Source organism: Epargyreus clarus, unplaced genomic scaffold (assembly GCF_041222505.1).
Source record: "Epargyreus clarus isolate Ecla_fem2 unplaced genomic scaffold, WU_Ecla_fem_2.2 ptg000007l, whole genome shotgun sequence".
Lineage (NCBI taxonomy): Eukaryota > Metazoa > Arthropoda > Insecta > Lepidoptera > Hesperiidae > Epargyreus > Epargyreus clarus.
Window position 1 is genome coordinate 24,816,622 of NW_027332215.1, and position 23,428 is coordinate 24,840,049.

Consider the following 23,428-nt stretch of genomic DNA (forward strand, 5'->3'; position numbering starts at 1 on the left):
CAATCCATTTTCATACATACACATACTGTACACTTTAAGTAAGTAAGTAAACTGTATATCTTAAGTGAATCTACGAAGTTCACAAGACTGTCCATTTGTTTTGTAATGGTATGTATATTCTGGGTCTTTCCTGACATAGGACATGTACAATGTAAGCGATATAGCTCGGGCATCCCCTACATCCCGTACACACAATTACACGTACAATAATACTTAAAGCTGCAATGTTTGCGGACGTATTCTGTGACACGGAAGGAGAGTTGCAACGATTATTATACAATCCTACCTATCGAAAAAACTGCTGGACTTGGAAAGACCTAATTGATTTTGCAAACCAAAAAACAAGATGTTTATACATTTCTGAAAACTCTACAATCTGCCGTTATTTGAACAAAATTTTGCGACATATATGCAGTCACAATGCATAGTCAATATGCAAATTCGAATATTCGTTGCAACTCTGGGGACAGCATATTTATAGAGGAGGATCTAACAGGCTGCTTGATTTAACTTCCATTCACTCAATTAGGGCTTGTCTACATAAACATTTAGAATAGACAATACATTAACGTAAGAACATTTAGAATAGACAATACATTAACTGGCAAAATCGAGTAAGTCATTTCATAAATATAAATCTGTTTCGTACCGTGTATGGAAGATATATTCTTAGTCATAGTACCCTGGACATGCTCTTTATATGTCAGGCATGCAGCGTTTACTTCAGAGAAGATATACAAATTTAGAAATTCAATCGTAACGAATACTAAAACGTTTAAAAACGAAAAAAAAGGGAAAATCAATTTCAAAATAAATTGTGCAAAGATTTGAAGTACATATAGTTTAAGTTAATGAAAATAACAGTAATTACGTAACGTAATATTTTTTTTATAATTTCCACTGAAGTAAGCCACGGGCATGCCAATGGTACTATGAGAAGACTATGTCATACGCATATATCGAAGCTACAACCAAACGTGTATACGGATCTAATCTATCACGTTACGTGCGCTATAGGTAGCGTAGTAAACGCCATTGGCATGATTGACAACACACTTTTATCTATAACAGGAATCCAATAATTTTCTTGTAGTATTATACAGAAGTTTTGATCAAATATACCAAATGAAGAAATGTCTTCATATCGCTGTACGCGCTACGCTCCACTGTTAACGCAACGCCCGCTACTACATAAACTGGCCCTGAGTGAAGGGAAATCGCAATGTGGTCGCAAGTTGCGTTGCTCGAAACTACTACATACAAAGATAACATATCGAAGTACATATTATTTATGGTTTCTTACAACAGCAAAAACATATAGTAACAAGATCAATACGTACTATGCTATCTAAAAGCTTTAGCTTTATATCCATATTCTGAAAGCAGCAACTAAAAGCGGTCATATTATAAGTTATATTACGACTTCAAAATGTTTGTGTTGAGGTTTTCACTGGAGTCACTCCAGCTCACGTCTCGTTTTTATGGTATCTAGATAGGTTCTAAGCATAGTCACTGCCGGTCTCGGTTGCTACCAACACGCGGCAGCATATTTAAATTTATCTAGTCTGTGGCAAAATGTATTCAGACAATGTTTAGCTGAGGCATCCCACACACCGACGTGAAACTTTCGCAACAATTGGTTAATATAGCGATATGCTTATGCGATTAGCATAATGACACAAGAAGCATGAACGTGTTAAACATTATTTGAATGCGTTAATTTTATTTTTAAATATTCCTGATTTGTACATTTGCTTTTTTACTTTGATTGTAATAAATTGCAGATTGTTTTGATACGACATGCGATTTAAGATTTCGCTTTGATGTTGTGGGCACTTCGCGATATTTGCCGCGAAGCTTTCGCCTCGGTGTGATAATAAATGTCAGTACAGCTGTGCAATGGGATATACTTTTAAGAAAAAAGCGAGTCATCATTGGCGTTAAAGTAACTCGAACAAATTAAATTTGGTAAAAAAAATAAGCCACCGATGTCAAGGAGCCAACTTAAAGAAAAATTTTAACTGAAAAAAATATATTTTTGTTAAATTCAGAATGGTTTTATTAGCTGTACGTTAATACAAGTTGGTAGAATAATGAGCAGTGGAAATTAGAGATTTCTACTTTTGTTTTACTTTTATTGCTAATATAAAATTTCAAAAACATTCCGACTACATATTCATTAAATAAGTACTTATTTCAACTTACAATGACGACTAGCTATTTTCTTGTAGAGGAATCAAAAAGTAACTGGATTGGACAGAATATTGGAGACTTCACGATTCTTGGCTTCAACTTGACTAGTTTGTGCAGTTTTCATAGCTCCATAGTTTCTTATTTTATTATTTTTATGAGAACAATCTATTGACTTTTGAAGAACATCATGATTGTGCGTTGTCAATCTCAGCTACTTTTGGATTAATCCATGTATGGCTAATAATTGCCTGAATCACCACTTCTTAGTAAATTTTATCAGGGCAGTTCGACTGTTTGTCCAAATTGCTGACGAGGTTTGAAGATTTTCACAGATATATACTATACATATATAGTATTGGCATAACTGTAGGCAGATGTGAGTCGCCTGTGTGTGACGCGGACGATCCGACACACCTGCCTACATAATGCCTATATATTTGGGCTTGCCTTATCAAAGTCGAGATTCTGCGATTCCTTAGTTGTAGTTTCCTCCGGCAGGCTTATCTTGGTGAGTGCGGTCCGGGCTAGAAACAGTATGCAGATGGTTTTTGTTCTTTTTGTTGTAGAGCATCGTTCTCTTTGTAGTTATAGATAAAATTACTATGAAATGTTGAGACAGGCCTGCATTCGTCAATCACTCTAGCGATATTATTGGCATTAAGTCTTCCTTAACGTAATTCAGTGATAACAAGGGGCGGAGTTGGTACAATTGGTATATTTTTTGTTGCTGTAGATGGGGGCAAGGTGAAATTTCCCCATCTAGCTTTGCAGATGGCATTGATATTGATGGATATTTAAATGTTTTCGCTATCTATATGATACTTAACAATTATTTCCTTAAAAATATAAAATATTCATTATATTCGACTGGAAATTCATACAGTATTAGTAAAACTGTGTGTAACTTCCGGTCGCGACAATGTCAGTTTGTGCAAAGGAATTTAAAAAAAATGTAATTTCTCTGATAAGCTATCATATCAAATTAACTAAAAAATTTAACATCTCACTAACATACAATAAGAAAATTAGCTTTTTATATTTACAAGTCCACGATAACAATCCCAATTTTATAGAGAACTGCAAATAAAAAGCACTCAGTAATCATTGGGAGGAGCTTTATACATAAAAATTGATAAGATTGATCCTGCATAATCTGGAAGGATCATATACTAGAGATGCGTAAAAATACTTAGGAGCATTAGTAAACACTATAAATGAATTGTACTATCAAAGCATACCTACAAACTGACTAAACAATTTATATGCGCAGTTCACTAATGAATGATTTAAGGTGTACCATGAGGAAGCTGAGGCGTCAGATATGGTTTGCTAATTTATTACGAATGCTTTATACATAGATTAGTAAAGATGACTCACTCCTATCAAGAAAATGTAACCAGTTTTGACAACTGAAATTATCATCTATTTTCGTGGTTGAAATATATTTAAAAAATGTAGTTTTTAGATCATTTACGAATGAAACGATATTTCTCGCACTTTTTCTTCGATTTCGTGTTTTTGCACCACTTAACTGTGTATGTCGGCATTGTTCCGCGTAAATTGCACCATGACAGCCATTAAATGGCTGACAGAATTGTCAGCCGTTTAAGCCATTTAATGGTTTCCTTCAATTACAAGGCGGTGAGATATCTATACTTATCTATGGCTTTACACTAATGAGTGGTGCATTATATATATATATGACACCGTTTCTTTCAAGAGTTCTTCAGTGTAGATGCTATAAATTTCACTTATGTTTTTTGTTATTAATCACCAAGCACACTTGTAGATTTGTAGTTGTATGAAGTATTTCTTGCACTAAGAAGGTTTTAAATATATATGTGTATTACACAGTTTGTTTAAAGATCTCCCTCTCAATTAAACATATTAATACCAAAATATACAATATAGTATATTCTGTTCAAAAACTGATTGGAAAAACGATTGGCTTATAATCTAAGACAGGTACTGTAATAAAAAAATAAGTGCATTAAACTGGAAAAGATATTTTGCCACTAGCGGTGAACCACCAGATGTCCAGCCCTTGTTTAACTTTGTAGATGAGTTGTGGTTTACACAAACCGAGAAGTAAGTACGTGGATGACGGCCGACTCTCGGCTAATTATAATTGAATAACTTTTCGATTCATGTCGAAATACCGACAACCTACGGAGGAATGCCACAGATATTTTTCGAAAATTTAGTACGAGACCCGACAATCCCGACATTCCTATTTGCCAGGTAATAATTTATTTATAAAATTCAGTACAAGAGTATACTGGGTTTTGTACACTTGAGTTTTCACCTTGCCCTCATAAAATATTCATTTTGCTTCTCTGACTTGACACACCTGCGAGAATTTATTTTAAAAGGACTCTCATGGGTATAGGATCGTCAGAGACAATTTTATTATTAGAACGGTTTCAGAGTGAATCAACAACTTACGAGTTGCAATGTCAGAGTTGCCGTGCGTCGTTGTCAGTGAACCTTATCGGGCAAATACTCACTCATTGTAATTCATCTTTTATCTGAGCTTAATAATAATAAATAGGCTTAAAAATAATTGTTTTTTTTTTTAAATACCACACGATTTGTATACATAAATATCGCATTGCTTAGAAATATTACCTTACGAAAATATTTGTCTGTAAATGAATAAGAGAAATATTATTAGTTAGTTACAACCATAGGCGATCCAGTCACCCATTTATATTTCCACAGTATCCACCAACAATCAATAGGCTTTAAGACAACTTTTACAACTTTTTAGTACCCAATTCACTCATTTAACCAACAGTTGGTGCAACGAACGGTAAGGACACATATTACACAAAATGTAATTTCGGTCACGCCGATTTTTGTTCCCAAATATTAACGCACAGCGACGAGTTGCGCTCAGCCATAAAAACATAGTAAATCTACAAACATTATAAATACGAAAGGCTATCATGAGCAAGTTTCAATAAATTTCTTGTCAATCCTTTTTACAGTAAGTCTTTTTACCTTTCGTATTGACAATAAAATAGTTGTAATTAACAATGTATAGGTTAATAAACATTCACTTTAATTCACTCTAATACAACCATTTAGGTAAAACAATTTCCGTTTTATAAAAATAGATAACGCGTCATGTTAACACAACCATCTTAATTGCATTTCGATGAGCACAGCTTTACAGTAAATGTTAGTATTGAACTAAAAAAAAATGTATAAAAAAATGTATAATCACCTGCATCGGCATATCCGCGGACGTAGACCGGAGGGGGGTGCTGGGACTGTTCCCAGCAGGCGCGCCGCTACTCGGCCACCTCCCTCCCTCCCCCTTCGCCACTCACCTTGTCGGCAATGCAAGATCGCGCCACTGAAGCGAACAATCTGTCGACATAATCACACTGTATGTTTAGTTCAGTTTCTATATTTGATGCCTTTTTGTAGGTTGCCAGAACCAAAACAAGGAAACCCTTATTACAAACAAAAAACTCGTGTCTATAAGTCCAAAACAAATAAAAAATGGAATACTTATTATAATTTTTCAAAGATTTCTTGGAATGAAGTGGTAACAGTCAGTCATTCATTCATTTTGGTATGTATTATCCTAACTCAGATTAAGTAAAACTCTTTAAATATCTCTTGCAGGACATTCCACAGCCGTCTCGAATTAGATGGCAACAACGAACTTACTTTTCGATTTCGGGCGCGCAATGTACAAACTCGTGACTCCAGAACTTGTAAGCTGGATTCTTAATCAGTTCGATGAAGGTGACCAGCAGTCCCCATGGGTGTGGTCGGTTTACAATGAGCCGCTCTAACAGCATCCTCGTAATCTGCTCCTGGACCGCCTCGGAGTTGGCCTCCACGAACAGGTACAGTAACACGCAGCTGAAGAAGTGGGTGTGGCTGTTCGGGTAGCGGAGCTGGTTGGCCAGCGCGTTCAGGAACAGATAGCTGGAATTATAGTTGGCACGGTTTCGAATAAAACACTACTGTGAGTGAATCAACTCCTTTTCTGTTAGCTTTAATTATAGTATTTAAAAAAAAAACATTAATAATATATTTGGCTATAATTAAGCAATCTCAATCACTGTGTCACATATTTCTATTAATTATTCACTATTTCCATTAATTAACATGCATCTGCATTTAAACAAAAGAAAGGAAAAGAAAAGTAAATTATGTCTCACCGTCCCTCGAAATCGAAGTCAACGGTGAAATTTTGGAAGATATCCATGTGCGCGGAGTGCGCTATCGTGCCCATATTCGGCACCTGCCCCTTGGATCTGATGTATTGAATGCTCTGTGTGCCCACATATAGCACCACGGCATTCATCAGCTGGTGATTGTACCTGCGTCCAGGCTCGTTCAACACCTGCACATGAATTGAAACATTCTAGAATACTTTTAGTTTATTAGATACACCCATCGAATTTCAATTGATATTTTTCTTTTATATATTACTTTTTCATGTGAGTTTTATATTTTAAATAGGAAGCAAGAGAATAAGTTTAAATTAATGAAATGTTAAAGGAAATCAATGAGTATGATTTGAATTTTTTATTGGAAATCACTTAAAATTGGTAAAAAAAATAATAACTAGTATGAAAAGTTATACATACACTACTATATGTGGCCTTCAATGATAGCAAAGACAAAACAAAAAAATCATGTTACCTTAATAATTCCTTTGAGCACAAAATAGACAAAATTTTAAATATGAATGGAGAATGAAAACAGCAATTTGTATTTTTAAGGCCAAAACTTAAAAAAGCATAAGACTGGCATAGATTAAAAAATATATGTGTTTATAATTAGAGTTATGACCGAAAAAAATGCAATTTGCCAGTTATGTAATAAAAAGAAATTATCTACAATAAAATGTTACTTTGCTTTTTCAGTGGCGACTAATGAAGTGAAAAAGTAGATATACAGATGGAATTGAGAATTTATTGCAATAACGTCACTGTAACCATCTTAACATACGACGTGGGAATTTGGAAACTATATGTTCCTACTTAAAAGCAAACGAGAAACGTATGCACAAGTGTAAAATTAAATTTTACGGTACATACTGATGTTGTGTTTATAAAAGATGTCATAATAATGTTAATGATATCAATGAATATTTCAAGCTGTTGAAAAGATTTGCAAGCCAAGTAATTACACCCGAATGTGAAATATTGTAATGACGTTCAAGCGCCGAAGTTGTATCGACAAACGGCTACTGACGTGCGAGAGTCAACGATGACGTACCGTGTGATCGTGGAATAAGAGATTTACCTGCATGTTGCTTCGCAGTTCAGACAGGAAGGTTACCGGAGCACGGGCCTTCAGATACGCGTCTAAATCTTTCTTGAACTGTGAGTTCGGGATAATTGTCGCGTAATTGATCATAGCGCGCGGTGGCACCGCGATTTCGGCCAATAAGTCGACTTTCAGGTTGGGCGTGAACGGATCAGGGAGCCGCATGTTCCTTGGGAATGCGGACAAAATCAGATTGCGCATCTGAATGCAGTTCGGTGGGATCTCGTCGCAGAAGCCGTAGTGGTAGTCGCAGAGGAACTCCGGGAAGTCGTGCAGGAGTACCAGGAGCACCTTGAGCGTGCCCTTGTAGAGCATCATGACCGGCGCGGCGAGCTCAGTGTTCCTCAGGTACGGATCGAGGAATTTGAAGAGATCGATCAGCAAAGTCGAGTACATGCCCCAACCCTGCAATAACACCGGTGGCTTTACATTAAGCGCAGACAATTTCCTTTATGTAATAATCATGTTTCAGTACATTTTTATTGTAACATAGAAAAAGATTGAGATTGCAAACATTATAAGTCTGCATGTATTAAAATATCTCAATACATTCTCGATTATTTTAAAAAATAATATGAATTCAAAAATATCGTATCGCAATGTTAATAGTGATAGTTTGTGAATGATAGTAGACTATCATTCACAAACTACATTAGAATGTAATACACAACACGACCTCTTAATCGAAAGGTCTAAGGTTGGAATCCTAGGCACATACCTCTGATTTTCCAAAAACTGTGCATATTAGAAAATAATTATCACTTGTTTTAATGGCCAACAAAAATATTACGAGATAACCTAAGATGTCTTTGAAAAAGTTCTCAAAGATATGTGACATCTACCAATTCGCACTTTGCCAGCGTGGTGGATTATGGCCTTGGATGGATTATGGATTATTTTTTTTTATAAATCTCTCAGGTGTGAAGGTTTCCCCACGTTGCGTTCCTTCACCGTTTAAGCAAGTGATAATTAATTTATAATACACACTTTGAACTTTGAAAAAGGATTTGAACTTCGGACCTTTGGATCGAGAGGCCGAGTTTCTTAACCATTAGGCTATCATTGCCCTCGAATAGTAATATAAATAAATACCAGAAAGTTGAGTATCTGTAAAGCACTGACCTTCTGTTGCGGTGTGACGGCCAGCACTCGGTTGATGAAGGCGCGGTGTGAGACGATCTCGAGCCACGCGTAGCAGAAGCCGGGCGCCACGTTCGGTCGCACGATGCGCAGGATATGGCAGAAAGCGGTCAGAACCTAACGCCATTTTGATTATATTACAATGTAAAATCTCTATGAAGTCAGACATCACAGAACAGTTACGTGTCTATACCTGTAGATGGATTTAAACACAGATATATCCAAACAATATACAGATTTTATAATATATATACAGATTTTGTATAATATACAGTAATATAATATACAGATTTTGTAATATATAATATAATATACAGATTTTGAATTTTTATTTTTTGTAACTGAACTACAAATCTGAACAGTCAATTATAAAAAGCATTTATTTCAAAATATTTCATTACAGATGTTTTAATTGTGCCAACACTAAAATTTTACGGTTCAATCTGGTGATAATAAAAGTAGTTTCCACCAATGATTGGTGTGGAGATCTCCACCACGAAGTCCACGAATCAATAAAAGTAATAATCACCTGGTAGTTCATAGATTCTAAGACAGGTTCCGCCATGTTCATGTCGAGATAGAGAATAAGCAGCAATCTGTGGTATGGGAGCTGCTGGAAGTTGGTGTTTTGGTCGTCGTGATCTTGTAGCAGGCAACCAGCGATAATGCCAAGAATCTGAACGCAAAAATCATGTTATACTCGCAATACCGTAAGGCCACTGCTTTGTAGTACTATATTGGTTATAAAAATTACATTAAATATCACAAAAGGCAATACTTAATATCACTCATCGTTATATGTTTTTAACGTGTTTCCCTTTTTCTAATTCATATTTCGAAAGTAATGTCAATTTATTTCAACAATAAATAGTTAGACCTATTTCATGTGATACTGGTATAACATACTCTAGGTGTGAGGTATCTAAAAAAATTGATTCGGATATAGATGTGAGGGCGGTAATAATTTTATGAATCCGTTACCTTGTTTAAGAGATTTAATTTGGGTGTAGGGTTCCCGCCGTCGGCGGTGTTTTTGATAAGCAGAGAGACCAGCTTGATAAAGTTGTCGCACATCGAGTAGTACTTCTCTCTCTTGACGGGAGTCGGTTGTGGGTTGGCCCTATCTTCGTTCATGAGTTGGTAAACATTCTCTATGCACGTCTGGGTGGCGATGCGGAAGAACCTAGTGATCATGTCGTCGGACTTGAGAATGCCGTTCATGTTCATTCTGTGTACGTACAGATTGAAGTTCTGGGCGATCTCAATCTCAGTCAGAGGGCTCATGAGAATGTTGCGCCATTCACGGAGTAAGTTGTCCGTCTTCTCTTGCAGTCCGTGGGGGTCGTCGTAGTCGCGAGCCTGCAGGTACAATATTAGTTTTCAAATTGTTCAACGTTTTTTTGTATGGCAGCTATTGACAAGTTTTAATGTTATCAATGAAAAATAAAAATAATGGTTTATGATCAAAGCTAGGTTTCAAAATGCCGCAACACGTAACATGTAAGAAACCAAAAACTTCAGATGGTGTGTACATATTATAAAATTCCTGATATGTGAAATCCATTTCAATCTGACGTGTAGTATTGAAAAGCAAAATTACAAAAGTAAACTTACTCGCACTTGCATGATCCCCTGATGAATATGAGCTGTGGGTCCGAGTGGCGAGCGTTCCCCGAGATACGTGCTCGGGTCCTGATTGATGCGTATAGCCTCTATGAGGGAGGCGAGTCCCTCCGGCGGCGGCGTCCTCGAGTGCGACATGATGCGGATGAGAGTCTCCGTCGTGTGGTAGAAGTCCGCTTCGCTCGCGTGCACGTTGTTCCTGTCGTCGACGAGATACAGCTGCACCAGTTGCATCGCGAACGCGACCGCCACGTAGTTGTTACCGTTGTCCATTAGGTGCGCGAGCGCGAGGTCGTACTATAAACGTGTTTTGTTTACAGAATAACAGAAACCAGCGAAAATTTACGTTTGAAAGGGAAACTATGTTTGTTTTTCAAGACCAACCGAACAGATGTTTAAAAATTATGATTATTGAATCTGTTTAACCACTTTATCCGAATAGATATTCATAATTAGAACTTTTTTAACAGTTTGTTCTATGCTTTAACTAGTATTATCAGCATAACAATGAGTATATATGTACCAAACGCCAAAAGGAAAATTGAATGAATGAATAGAATTACCTGCGGCATATTGATCAGATGATTTCTAATCAAGCAGTCAATGGCTTCGATGTTATACTTAAGTTCGTCACGACACTCGGACAGGCAGCAGGTGATCTGTTTTGTGGTCCACACGTGGCCGTAGACCCTAGCGTCCTCCAGCAGTTTCAGCACTCGAAGGTGAATGTCCCTGTATCTGGTCATCAACTCCACTTGTTCCGTGCTCGCAGCTGGAGAGACGATGTGACCGTCCAGAAGACCTTCAACAGCCTAGGATGAAACAATGACAACTATTTATATTTATTTTCTACAGGACAACAGTCGTCATTGATAATACTTAGGCCTGACGTCCTACCAGATTAAACATCTATTCTGGAGGGAGGAGGAGATTCTGGAGATCGGACAATTTTTGTTAAGTCATAGTTTAGGACTTGTTTATGCTAAATATATAGGATATTTTAATACCTAAACCAAATATAAATATAATTTGGAAGTGAAATGTGGAGGTGTATATACCGGAAAAACGCCGACAAAACGTCCCTTTCTAACTAAACTATTACTTATCAACAGTTTCTCCACGTCACCGCACTTTCCAGGTAAAAATTATACCCCCTATCATGAGTATCAGTTATAACAAAATGTATCCATTCCGCAACAATATCAATCTAAAATCCTAGTTGTATAAATCGCGAATAACTCACCCTTTGCAACAACGTGCACCCGGAGACAATGTCCCTATTGCGGCGCGCCATCACGAGGCACTCGAGCAACGTGTGCATGTTTGTCGCCTGCACAGCGAACGTCGGCAGCGAGAGCGCGGTCGACAGGAACACCTCCGCAGCGTTTATCAGCGCGCCCATCTCGTCTGTGCCGTACACCTTGGAAACCATAGAAATTGTAAACCATAGAAGTTGACATTTTTGAAATAAGCGAAAAAAAATGTCGATCCGTTCAAATGCCATCCTGTTATAGTCCGCGTCAAACTGCTAGTCTGCTCTGAAATTGGCAAGAGCAGGCAGCGGAGCGTGTGGGGGGGGCGCGCTATCTTCGTCCCGCTGATATCTATAATTTGCTGTTGCGACGCTACTTATTTCTATATTCAGAGCGGACTAGCAGTTTGACGCGGACTATAGTAGAACATACTGCTCTTAGGAGGTTTTGCTAATAAGACATGTTCAATGGGCCTATTTAATAACAGATCTGTTTTTGCTGTATTTGGAGTCCAAAAGTATTCGGCAATTTTCAAATGTATATTACATGTCGTGTACCCTACACACTATGTATGTATGTATGTATGTGTATCATATGTCGTGAATACAACTTAAGGGTTGTTTAGTTACACGTACTTTAGTTTAGTCACACGTTAATATATTAAGGGTACGTGTAACTAAACAACCCTTAAGTTGTAAGTAATTTAATACTGTAGTTCTGATGTATTATAATACATCAGAACTACAGTATTAAATTATGACCACGCTTTATAATCTTCGTTTAACCTAAACTTTTCTAGATAAGAAAATGCAGATATATTACACTTATTTTTCTATTATCTATTATTATAAATGTAAAATAGTGTAATTAGCTTCAACTTACCTGAGGGTTCATAACTTGGCTATAGGTGAGCTGCTGCATCTGTTCCGGGCCAGCTGGCTTAGGCAAGAACATGCCAGCGTCCCTTACGGGCATGAAGCCAGGAATGTTGCAAGCGAACTCTTCGTATACAGAGATCTGTATGTCTGTCGGTCCTCCGACACGTAGCCGTACTCTCTCTGGGATCCTTTCAGACTGGTAAGTGAGTACCATCTGGTCGTAGTATCGTCTGCCCTCTTGACGGGCAATTTTCCTCATTTCGTAATCGCTCATTAACCTTTTATCGAGTTCGGGAAGCGCCTTCTCGACGGCGGTCTTCTGGATGAACGCGCAGGCCAGCTCCATGTTTTCGGTCGCGATAACGGCGGCCGCGCTCTCAACTATATCCTTCTGGAAATTATGTTATTAGATAATCAGTGCAATCAAACAGCTCATACCAAAAATCATGCTAATAACTAAATGTACTTATTTATAATAAACCAAGTGAATGCGGTATAGAAGAACGTAGTATTTTATATATATACAGATTTAGTACTGAGAAAATGATATTCACCTGTTGCTGTGTGTTTGGCAGTAGAGCACTGATAAACGCTGCTTTCAAGTTGGTGCTGATTGTACTGATGATTTGTTCCCGGCACGTAATCATCGCCATTCCTGCCGTCAAATTACGCATCATGTGGTGAGCGCAGGTCCGCATCCGCACCTCATCGGGGTCAAACGCAAAGTCCTTCCTTATAATCATTTCGCAAGTTGTTAACGCATATTTTATCGAGCGATCAACAACGGGGTGAATCCATTCTTGAATCGATCTCTCGATGGAAGGCTTTACGAATTGTTTTAAATGTGGATAATTTTGGAAGAGGATGATATGAGGATTGAAGCTGATCTTATGTCCGAACGCGGAAGTTGAGGACACGTTCACGTCGAGATAACTGAACCGTGGTTCTGGAATGCCAAGAACACCCATCATGTTAGGATCGGCGGGCACAAGCGAAGATTGGTTGGGCAAGGTCGCCGCAGCCACAGCCGCCGCGGCGGCTGCCGCTATCTCTTCAGAGGGCATCATCGTCGGCGGGGGCGGTATCATTTGTATCTGAGGCGGCTGCACCATCGGTGGATTCACGAGAAGTTGGGGAGTATTATTAGTCGTAGCCACCTCCTTAACTGGTTTCGGTTGCGAAAGCTGAAATTCAATTGTTCTCAGCTTTTCGGGGTCCTTCAAGTATAATGACGGTTTTAAGTCCGCTATGTCTAAACTTAAGTTCTTGCATAGAACTTCTATTTCGAATTTAAGGTTTAATTTCAAGTCCTGCTCCTGGTGCAATTCGGCCAGAGCATTCATAAGCGCCATCGTCCACGGATTAGGAGGCTTGAATACGCAACTCTTTGCGCAAGATTCCAATACTTTTGCAACGAAAGGAACTACGTACAATAATTCTTGTTGTCCTTTATGGTACGCTTCTAGCAGCAGCGCTTTTAAATCAAGATCCACGTAAAGAATCGGTTGATTACGAGCTAACGTGAGCATGCCGAGCCAATGACCAAGATTTTTTAGTAAAGATCGGTCGGAGAAGTTCGCTATGCCTTTGTCAGATCGTAACAACACTCTAATATTACGATACGTTTCTTTTGTCACCATTTTATTAACATCGCGGACCTTGAGTACATCGAGGAAATTTGAATATAGGGCGTGAAAGTTAAGTTCAATTGAGGCCCTCTTCATAACTAGATATTGCGAAAGCCACGGGTAATACTCATCAGTGATGATTTCTTTCAATTCTTCACACTTGGTTTGCAAGTTTAGTTGACTGAGGTTGTTGAAAATGAACGCAGTTTTGTCTTGAATAGCCTCTGGTGGCGCGCTCAGCTTCTCCTCTCGGTCGGTGGCAGTCAACAAAGTATCAATGTTTGTTGCGTTAGCTATAGAGGGCCTGCTGCCGATGCCGCCGGCTCCGCAGTTTGTAACTTTCGACATAACCGAAATAGCGTTGGGTGCGCAGACAACAGCCCTATAAACAAATTTCACAAGCTAAAGTGAACTTGTTCATTATTTTTTGCTTTATACCCAATCGTCCCATTCTATTAAACACGATTAGGTAGAACGCAAAAATTGGTAATGAGCAAATTTCCTTCAATAAATAAGAAAATATAAAATAAAAAAATGTCTGGAAACTAGGGAAGGAAATATATAGATAAAAATATAAAAAAACTGAACGCAGTGAAAAATAGTGTTTATACGAAATAAAAAAGACAAGTGGTATATTTATTCAAAAAGTAATTTTCGGTATTGGTACAGGTTGTCGAAAGAAACTTGATATCTTAAAATAGATTTCGGGAATCGAACCCGGCATATATTTTTGACACTTAGAATTCGAGAGAGCATAATAAAGTATACTATACCTGTATGGCGCGGAAACAGTTACGACAGCATTCTGATTTAGCATGGCGGCAAGGCTGGCGGGTAGAACCGGTCCATTGGGCTTGGAAGGCGGCTCCTGGCTCTGCAGCCCATACTCGATGTACTCGATCAGGTGAGGGGGAAATTCGGTAAAATGTGGTATAGCTCGTACATGCTCACAGTACTTGTGATAGTCCTTCAAGCGTGATTTGAATCTATCTAGAGCAGCTATACCAAAGTAATACATTTTAGATCCCTCCGGCTTTCTTAGCGCGTCTAGAACAAATCTCAAGGCTAGTCCCAGCGATACGTAACTGGGAACTAGGCCCTTTTCAATAATTCCGCCAAATAGTTGAGCGGTAATATGAAGCTCTTTATCGGGATATTGTGGGAAAAATTTATATTCTTCAAATAAATTACGAAGCATGCAAGAAAAAACTTCGCGCTCTCTCTTATTTGGCGAGTCTTGGAACTTCTTCAGCATATCGAGAACCTCGTCTATGGAGAGAGTTGGATGCGGCGGGTGATTGTAAATTCGTTGAAAATATCCATTAGCCTCATCCTCTATTTCCTTGGATACGTTGAGAATCATTTCAGGGAACTGAATAGGGTCCGGTATACGCGGCTTGTCTAATGTAGTGGGTAGTGGCGCCATTCTAGCGAGGCCCAGGTTTATCACGTTAGGGTTGTGTGGAACTGGCATCATCGCGAAAGGACTGTTGGGTCCGGCGCCCATTAAGCGAGAGGGCGACCCTGGCGCGGTCACGAGCGGTCCAAGTGTGCCGGGTATCGCGAACGCCGTGTTGGCCGGCGCTCCTAATGTCATATTTGCAACACCCGGTGTCAATGTTGCAATGGGATCTACATGGGGAGTGAACAACTGTCCGGCCATTCCCGCAGGATTGAACGGAGTTTCCAATACACGCGTATGCGGGCGTGCTATGCCAGCCATGGTCTGCCTCGTCTTGTTCAACATCAACGTCTGACAACTAGCTATCACATTATAAATCGCCTCTTGAAGCTCTTGTTGAACGTTTGGAATGCAGAGTTGTAAGCATGCCAACATCGTGCCTATCGTCTCGGGTGGCAACTGAGCAGCTTTGGGTAACGGTTCTTCTGGAACTTTGCCAATCACTGGTGGGCATCTCCTTTGTAAGAACTTTACCATTGCTGATACGAATGTCTCACCGTGATCTCTTATTTTATCAGTAAGCCACTTATCGAGCTTAAGATATTCTCTACGTGATGCCAAACACGCCAAATCGATAACAAATGGGAATGATTGTACGTTCAGTAAAAGCGACAGGGCTTTGAGGTCCTGTGCCACATCCAATATTCTCGATAGTTTTGATTGATCACATTCTCCGCGAATGTACCAATCAGCCATTGCATGCATAATTATTGGTTTGATATTTGGATTTTGTGTATGCCAAGCATGCTGAAGTATAATCCCGGAATTGGGATGATTACCCAAGAAAATTGGGATCAATGTTGTCAGTAACTCTTGCCTGAGGACTGTTACAGGTGGACTGATTTGTAATAGAGCTAACAATAAAATGTCAGGGCAATGCTGCAGAGGAAATTTGAATAATTCGTGAACTTGCATATAGTAGCCGCGCTCAGAAAGATATAACAGCAATTCAATCAAATAGAGACCACGCCAGGTCGATATTTCTTTGTTGTCAGATTCTGGTGGAGATTTAAGTATATCAATAGATACAGGATGAAAAGGATGATCAGCAAAGCTAAATATATCCGGGTACTTTAGTATGTTTGAAATCAAGCTCATTTGGCCTTCCAAATTCTGCCATCGTCGACAAAGATATTCCACTGGGAAAATGTTGCTGGGATAGCCAGCACTTTGCAAACCCAGCCGCAATATCGTAAAAAGTAAATTCAGAGATTGTCTATCAGGAACAATAAATTCCGGATGATCAAGATTTAAAATAACTTCTTTCCAATTCAAATTAGACGCCAACTCTTTAAGGGTCTGTACGAAAATATCAGCATTCCAGGTTTCACCTGTAATCGTAGGAATGGGAGTCTTTTTCCCCTCGTGATTCACCCAGAAGTTTCCAGGGGTCTGTATTTGTGGTCCATCCTTTGAAGCTTGATATCGCACCATCATTGATATCATTTTAGCTACGTCAATTGATGTGGGTTCACGTGCACCGAAATTTAGCATGTGATTTTTACAGTCTTCGACTGTACTTGTGAAGGCATACCCCATGTCTCGGATAACTTCTACAAGAGAGGTATCTAACATGGCGGCGGCCATGTCGTCCGCTGTAGTCATTTCTTCGAGTGGCGTCTGCGTGTCGTCTGGGTACAGCAGTGGTGCCAAGACTATTGGCACTACTTCTCGAGGAAAATCACTTCGTAATCTTTTCAAAAACAGATCCTTCGTCACCGCAGCTAACTGAAAATTATCGTTCGCTAGACTAGTCAACAGAGTTTGCAAAACTTCAGGGCTGCATTCCTGAAGACCTGCTCGCTCCACTTGATGTCCACGTTCTGCGAAAAAAATATATATTATCTAACTGATCTGTATTACAATTGGTACGCGGTACAAAGTCTTGTATTGTCGACAGAATACTAAAATTCAATGTCATCATACCTGCGTCTAAATAACACTGTACTAGATCTAGAAATCTCTTCTTTAAGTGCTGCTTAGCGAATGAGACAATTTCCGGTTTCGAGGAGGTGCGTTTCAATACCAATGAAAACGCAACATCTTCTGCTGTCGTTAATTTTAGCAATCTGGATAGCCGACTGAGTAATGTGTTAGAGGGTTTTAAGACCTGAAAAGATGAATTGGTGTAATTGGTGCTTCAATGTAAAACAACTTACATAAGGCAATTATTGATTCATTTTATTGCTCGTTCAATGGAAGCCACCCGTATCGGTGCTTATGAAAGTAAAAATGTAAAAAAACACGGTAGTACCTACATCAGATCTGTTTGGTGTCTGTTATGTCCTTGTTTATGAAAACCTCCAAGGCCTCCGGGCCAGCTGCAGTTAACAAAATATTCTTTCTCAAAATATTTATAAACTTGATTCTTAAATATTATTGATACTTAATTTAACTAAGTAATCTTTAATTCAAGTTATAATTCAACTATATTATAACTATACAAATATCTTTTATACCTAATGATAATGAGGTGCGCTTTAAAGGAGCAATAAAATGACAAAATCATTAACATACAGTGAATAAATCATATATTTAATGTACCATCGCAATGAGGTATAGTAATAATAAATTCAATCCACTATTTTTGGAATAAATTACTGGATAATAATATTATAGTATTATAGCATTAGTGCATCAGTACTGTATTAAAAAATATAGATCAGTCTACGGTATACAAATAAAAATATTTCATTTCATATGATAGATTGGAAAATACTATAAGAAATTATACTAATATTAAGGTATATAATTATGTAAATGAAAAAAAAAACAAAAATAGATGCTTTTAAAATCTCTTGAAATTATAGTTCTTTCTACGTTTAATAAGCTTCATTCAGCCAGTCGACAACAACGAATATGTTATGGTATAAATGATTTATATATAAGGTTCATACTAATTAATCTTACATATAAATGTAAAGACATTGTGCGTGTCAGACATAGACTACGCCAACCGTGCCGACGAAATATTATTTTGTCTTGTGTATCTATCCCTTGTGTATCTACGCGATCGAGTTACGATAGATATAAATATGTTATTTTGTCTGCTACGCCCCATATTTGACACGTTCGACATTTTTGCCCGACGCGATTTGCCCGCGCTCAAGTCCTATCTGGAGGCTAAATAGTTTTATTTAGCATCAATACATTTTATAATTTGAACATTTAGTATTCTAAAATAAAACAAAGTCGTACTACTTGGACTATTATTTATTAGTTATTTTCTGACTTTATGTATCTTGACTCAGTAACCTATTGTTAAAAACGTCATACAGAAAACAGAGGTTCGTATCCATAATAATAATATACTATTGTATTGCAAAATTGGATATAGAACAACAAAAGGATAACGTGTTACTTCGGCACCTTGTACTTATCTTGGCTTCACGACTTGGTGATTTCGAATAGAAGAGTAAAACCATTATTGTAAAAGTTTCGGAACCGAGTAAATTTCCTTAACTTTATATGACTTCGAAGTAAAAATAACATTTACAAAAACATTTGCGACATTATTTTTTCAACACAAAGTCCCTGTAAGAAAAGTACCTCGTGACACCTACGTAAAAATAAACTTTTGAAGAACCCTTTGTACGCCGAATAAATATTGTGGCTTAACAATAATAAAGTTTTTCCTTTGCCAAGGAACGAAAACGAGGAAAAAAATTATTTTACAAAAACATTATTATTAGGCTTTCTAACAACATTTCCATTTTAATGTTAATCGAATATCACGAGTAAGTTGTACTCTTCTTTAAAGCAACAATTTTATTACAAGTTTATAACCATGGCGAAGTAATAAACACATGGCTGCTTTGGCGAATGCATCAACCATTCGACGGTCTGTTATTGATTTCCCTGTCCGGTGCATATAGGTACTAGCCGCGTGTACTACGTTTAGTAAAAGGGGTGACGTTAGGGTTGCCAATGAGTCCGTAATGTAATATTAGATTAATGTAGTATTTTTCTAAATATTAAAACAGCATACAGTATAGTAACGCTGAATAATTTAATATTAAAGTAGTATTTGCTTTCGAATATTATAAATCGTCTTTCAATACTATATAATGAAGTAATAAATGTTACTGTACACAGGATTGAAATTTAGCGGAGAAATATTTATACGTTATAGATAAATTCTAATGCATGTAAGTTTTTATTAATATACCTTATAAAACGTTAATTACTAAAGTCAATTACCAAGCACTGACATCTTAAGATTGATATGACACATTTAAAAAAAATACTTAGATCACACGTAGCTTGTGCAAATATATTTGATATTTAAAATTAAACAGGATTTCGCGTCACGAGTACAACCCTATGAGCCAGACGTGGGGAAGGGTTGAAATATTGGGGAGGGTCAAAATACTGCACAGATTATTTCATGGCTGGAGCAAACATTTTGAGATCTAAAGGCCTAATAACAACCTAAGTATACATTCTATAACATCAGAGTATAAAAATATAGTAATACTGTGTAAAATTTAGCTGCGTTTTTACTAATGTTACCAGTTTTATTCAGTTTCTTTTCGTATTAATATGTAGAGTTATGAGACTGCCGTCTTCGTTGATATAACTTCCTTTGATAGCGACGTATGCACAATGCGTGCAAAGTACGATGTAAATTGAATGCACATTACTCGTTATTGCGGGTCACGGTTATAAGTTAAATAACTGCCGGCGATTATTTTTGACTGCTATGTAAGGTAGGTCAGAAAATCATATTTTGGTATTTCAATACGGGTTACTTCGCCAAAAATAAAATATAGGTACATTGAAACGGTTTTCAAAACAACGGCTATCAGAGAGAGCGTTATATTTTCAAAGTCAAGTGATTTATTAAAAAAATATATATTTATATGAAAGCTTTTGGTTTAAAAATTTACTATACATATTTGCGTGCAAACTTTTTAATAAAATCATGGTTAAAGATACCATTCAATGACCGGTTCGTATTGAAAAGTTGCAATGGCTTACCGATTTATATTCTTATTATCTTATTTGACCCGTATTTGACCAGCTGCAATATATCAATTGGATGTTGTTTTCACCCGTCTAATCTTTGTAAAGGGGAACAAGATTATCCGTTGGCAGACAACGTCGTTGTTCATAAATACGTTTCGTATACGTGTATATCTGTAGAATTACATTTTTTTTATTCGTATAACTTACCATTCAAAGCATACTAATGTAATGGTACGCAAAAAACATTTTTACATACACTAGTCTTACTTTGCGTGACTATACATGCAATACCCTCCTAACATTTTATATTTACTTAGAACTGTCATAAGTGACTTAATTTCGCGACCACAATTTACTAACGGGATGCCCTTACATAAGTGCATGGATATATGTATACGTATTTGTGTATTTCACATATACAACGTGTATGACTGCCAATAAAAAAAAGTATATATAAATAAATTATATCAGTACAAAACTTACCTGTTATGAAAGATAATGTAGATCGTTCGTATTATCCGCCGGAGTTTAATGAACTCACTTAAAATATTCATTGCGATGCGATAAAGTCACATACTCATATTCACTTTGCACTACATATTTATTTTTAATAATTTAACTGTCAAAGTATTAATTGTAAATGTCAAGTGAGACCGTAATTTCAATTATGCAAATTATTATAAAGGCAAGCGACGCGACATGACGCGAACGGGGACTCGGCGATGAAAGCCGGCGCACGGCTAGCATGCGACTAACTAACGAGGTACTGATGCAGTATGCACGTCCTATAGCTACCTATGGACCGGTATATAAGACCTTAGGGGAGCGACTGCGACGCGTCCGTACGGCTGCTGAGTTCGGAAGTCTACTCCAACTATATTTAGTTGAGTGATGTTCCCAATGACATGAATTGTCCACGTCCTACGTATAGAGCAATGAGTGGCTATTGAATCATCCCTTTCGAGATAACATAGATAACTGATTAGTAAAATATCATTATTATCACACTTTAGGGCATGAGTCTCCTCTACGACTAACTGTCTCAGGAGTTTAGGCCACTTCAGTGAAATACACTGGCGAAGTACAATAAATCAACCAATCTGGTTTATTTGAGAAAACGTCTCTTAGAAATGTAGATTTCCTTAACGCAGTTTATAATTAATTCGTAATAAGCACACCACTTAAAAAATCCGGCATGCTCATTTGACGTTCGAACCTCTAACCTCCAGGTTATAAGACGAAATTTAAAAACGCTCGTTATTGGAAAAAAATAGTTAACTGCTATACATATATTTTCCTACTATAGTATGTTCGACTATAATGGATTTCTTCACCGTGAATACAGAGTAACAAAATGCTCCATAGTAACGCGAGTAACTATTCTAATATGAATTTTACGTATACGCTTTATGTGAACTTCACCTGTACACCTTTAAATATTAAAGGATAGAATTTTTCACACATTTAACAAGTCCTTATACTTTGAATAAACATTCACACGTATTAAGCACCGTTGACAAAAACAATTTATCGCCTTGGAATAATCTGATGATGAATTCAAGAGGTACTTTACAGTAGCTAAACCCCTCATTACTAAATCCCTTATTGGGATCATATGATTTATTTTGACGAACCCTATATATTTAGATTTATATATAAAATTATTTTACGAGTAGCCTTACGTTAACCTTTTATAACGCACTGAAAATATATAAGAATTAAATTAACTACGATGTATTTTACCTTTAGGAATTTTTTTACTTTATTTAGTCGTATAGTTTTTAGCAATACATACGTTACTTTTCATACAAAACTACATATTAGCTAATACTTGTAGCGTAAAGAGTATTTTTAGTGTGTAATCAAAGCTTCTTTATAAATAAATATTTAATAATATGTAGATTAAAAACACTGCACAGATGCACTTTAATATTAAACAAATGAACGGAACATACCTATTTCTTGCACTAAACATAGTGATATATGAAAGTGTTAAGAATATAAATTCACATACCAAAAAATACATATAAAGAGAAACTCAAAATCAAAGAAAAACAAGTAGCTTATCAGTAAACCTTATTTTAATATTATTAAGGTAAAATGGCATCTTCTGAGGCAAATATTTGAAAATAAGTTCGTCTTATTATTGGGTGTAACAAATAGTGGATTGATATATTTTTATTAAATAATTCGTGCGATATATGAATTTAAGATATGTATAATGAGTACCTAATTTAGGGTTAATGTGCTATAGGCGAGTTACCTTCTGTAGGTGACGATTGGGATGATCAATTGTTCGACAGACCGCTGTCGCCTTGGCCGGATGACTCAGCAAGGACGCCAAGTATTGGCCGAGAAGTGTTGCATGAACGCTGTTCACAGATGACCCTGGTCGCTCGGTGTCCCAAGAGGTCTTCGCTGCCTCAGTCAGGAGACACTTTAGTAATTGGCTTTCCGCTTCCAAGCCATAAAGAGAGACAATCTAGAAGGGAAACAAAATAGCTGTAAAATACAACTTGTAATAATGTAACACATGAGCACGTATGTATCATAATATTCGTAATACTACGGACGATATAATACATTTGGTCGAGGCCTGTAATTTATTTAGGTCTATAAATTAGTAATTTGAATATATCATTTAAACCAAGAGCAAGTGTTTTTTTTAATATTCATGATACGATCCCGTTTAGTCATTAGTCCCGTTACCTCCTCTCAGCTACTAAAAATTGAATAAATTTTAATAAAATTAAATGCCTACAAAATATGTCTGGTTTTATCATGACGGACCCACCACTAGTGGGACGGTGGGCTTCTTTTATTTTAAAACCGCACCACCATAGTGATGGCCCAATATAAATACGTATCTCTAATTAAATTTAATAGGGACTTTATGGCATTATTTTGAAAATGTTTGTGATAAAGATAGTTAATGGTAACAGTGACAACATTTTTATTATTAATAAGAAAACCTAATCTGAATTG

The 23,428-nt window shown here is 37.1% G+C and overlaps 1 protein-coding gene across 4 annotated transcripts in view; it reads right to left on the minus strand.

Moving 5' to 3' along the window:
• The window catches only part of Not1 (CCR4-NOT transcription complex subunit 1), a 45,271-nt gene that overhangs the window by 2,191 nt on the left and 19,652 nt on the right, over window positions 1–23,428 (minus strand). For 2 of the 4 annotated variants that reach the window (XM_073075238.1, XM_073075239.1), the window contains exons 2-16: window positions 22,707–22,925; window positions 17,402–17,585; window positions 14,787–17,298; window positions 12,940–14,395; window positions 12,390–12,776; window positions 11,498–11,674; window positions 10,818–11,066; window positions 10,246–10,551; window positions 9,613–9,990; window positions 9,161–9,307; window positions 8,614–8,748; window positions 7,468–7,896; window positions 6,375–6,559; window positions 5,875–6,138; window positions 5,423–5,568 (exon numbers count right to left, since the gene is read on the minus strand). In XM_073075238.1, the coding sequence (XP_072931339.1) occupies window positions 5,490–5,568; window positions 5,875–6,138; window positions 6,375–6,559; window positions 7,468–7,896; window positions 8,614–8,748; window positions 9,161–9,307; window positions 9,613–9,990; window positions 10,246–10,551; window positions 10,818–11,066; window positions 11,498–11,674; window positions 12,390–12,776; window positions 12,940–14,395; window positions 14,787–17,298; window positions 17,402–17,585; window positions 22,707–22,925 (7,107 nt within the window). In that variant the 3' untranslated portion in view covers window positions 5,423–5,489. Of the gene's footprint in view, window positions 1–2,640; window positions 2,718–5,422; window positions 5,569–5,870; window positions 6,139–6,374; window positions 6,560–7,467; window positions 7,897–8,613; window positions 8,749–9,160; window positions 9,308–9,612; window positions 9,991–10,245; window positions 10,552–10,817; window positions 11,067–11,497; window positions 11,675–12,389; window positions 12,777–12,939; window positions 14,396–14,786; window positions 17,299–17,401; window positions 17,586–22,706; window positions 22,926–23,428 lie in introns of those variants that run through there. The other 2 variants (XM_073075240.1, XM_073075241.1) reach the window with 2 other exon arrangements.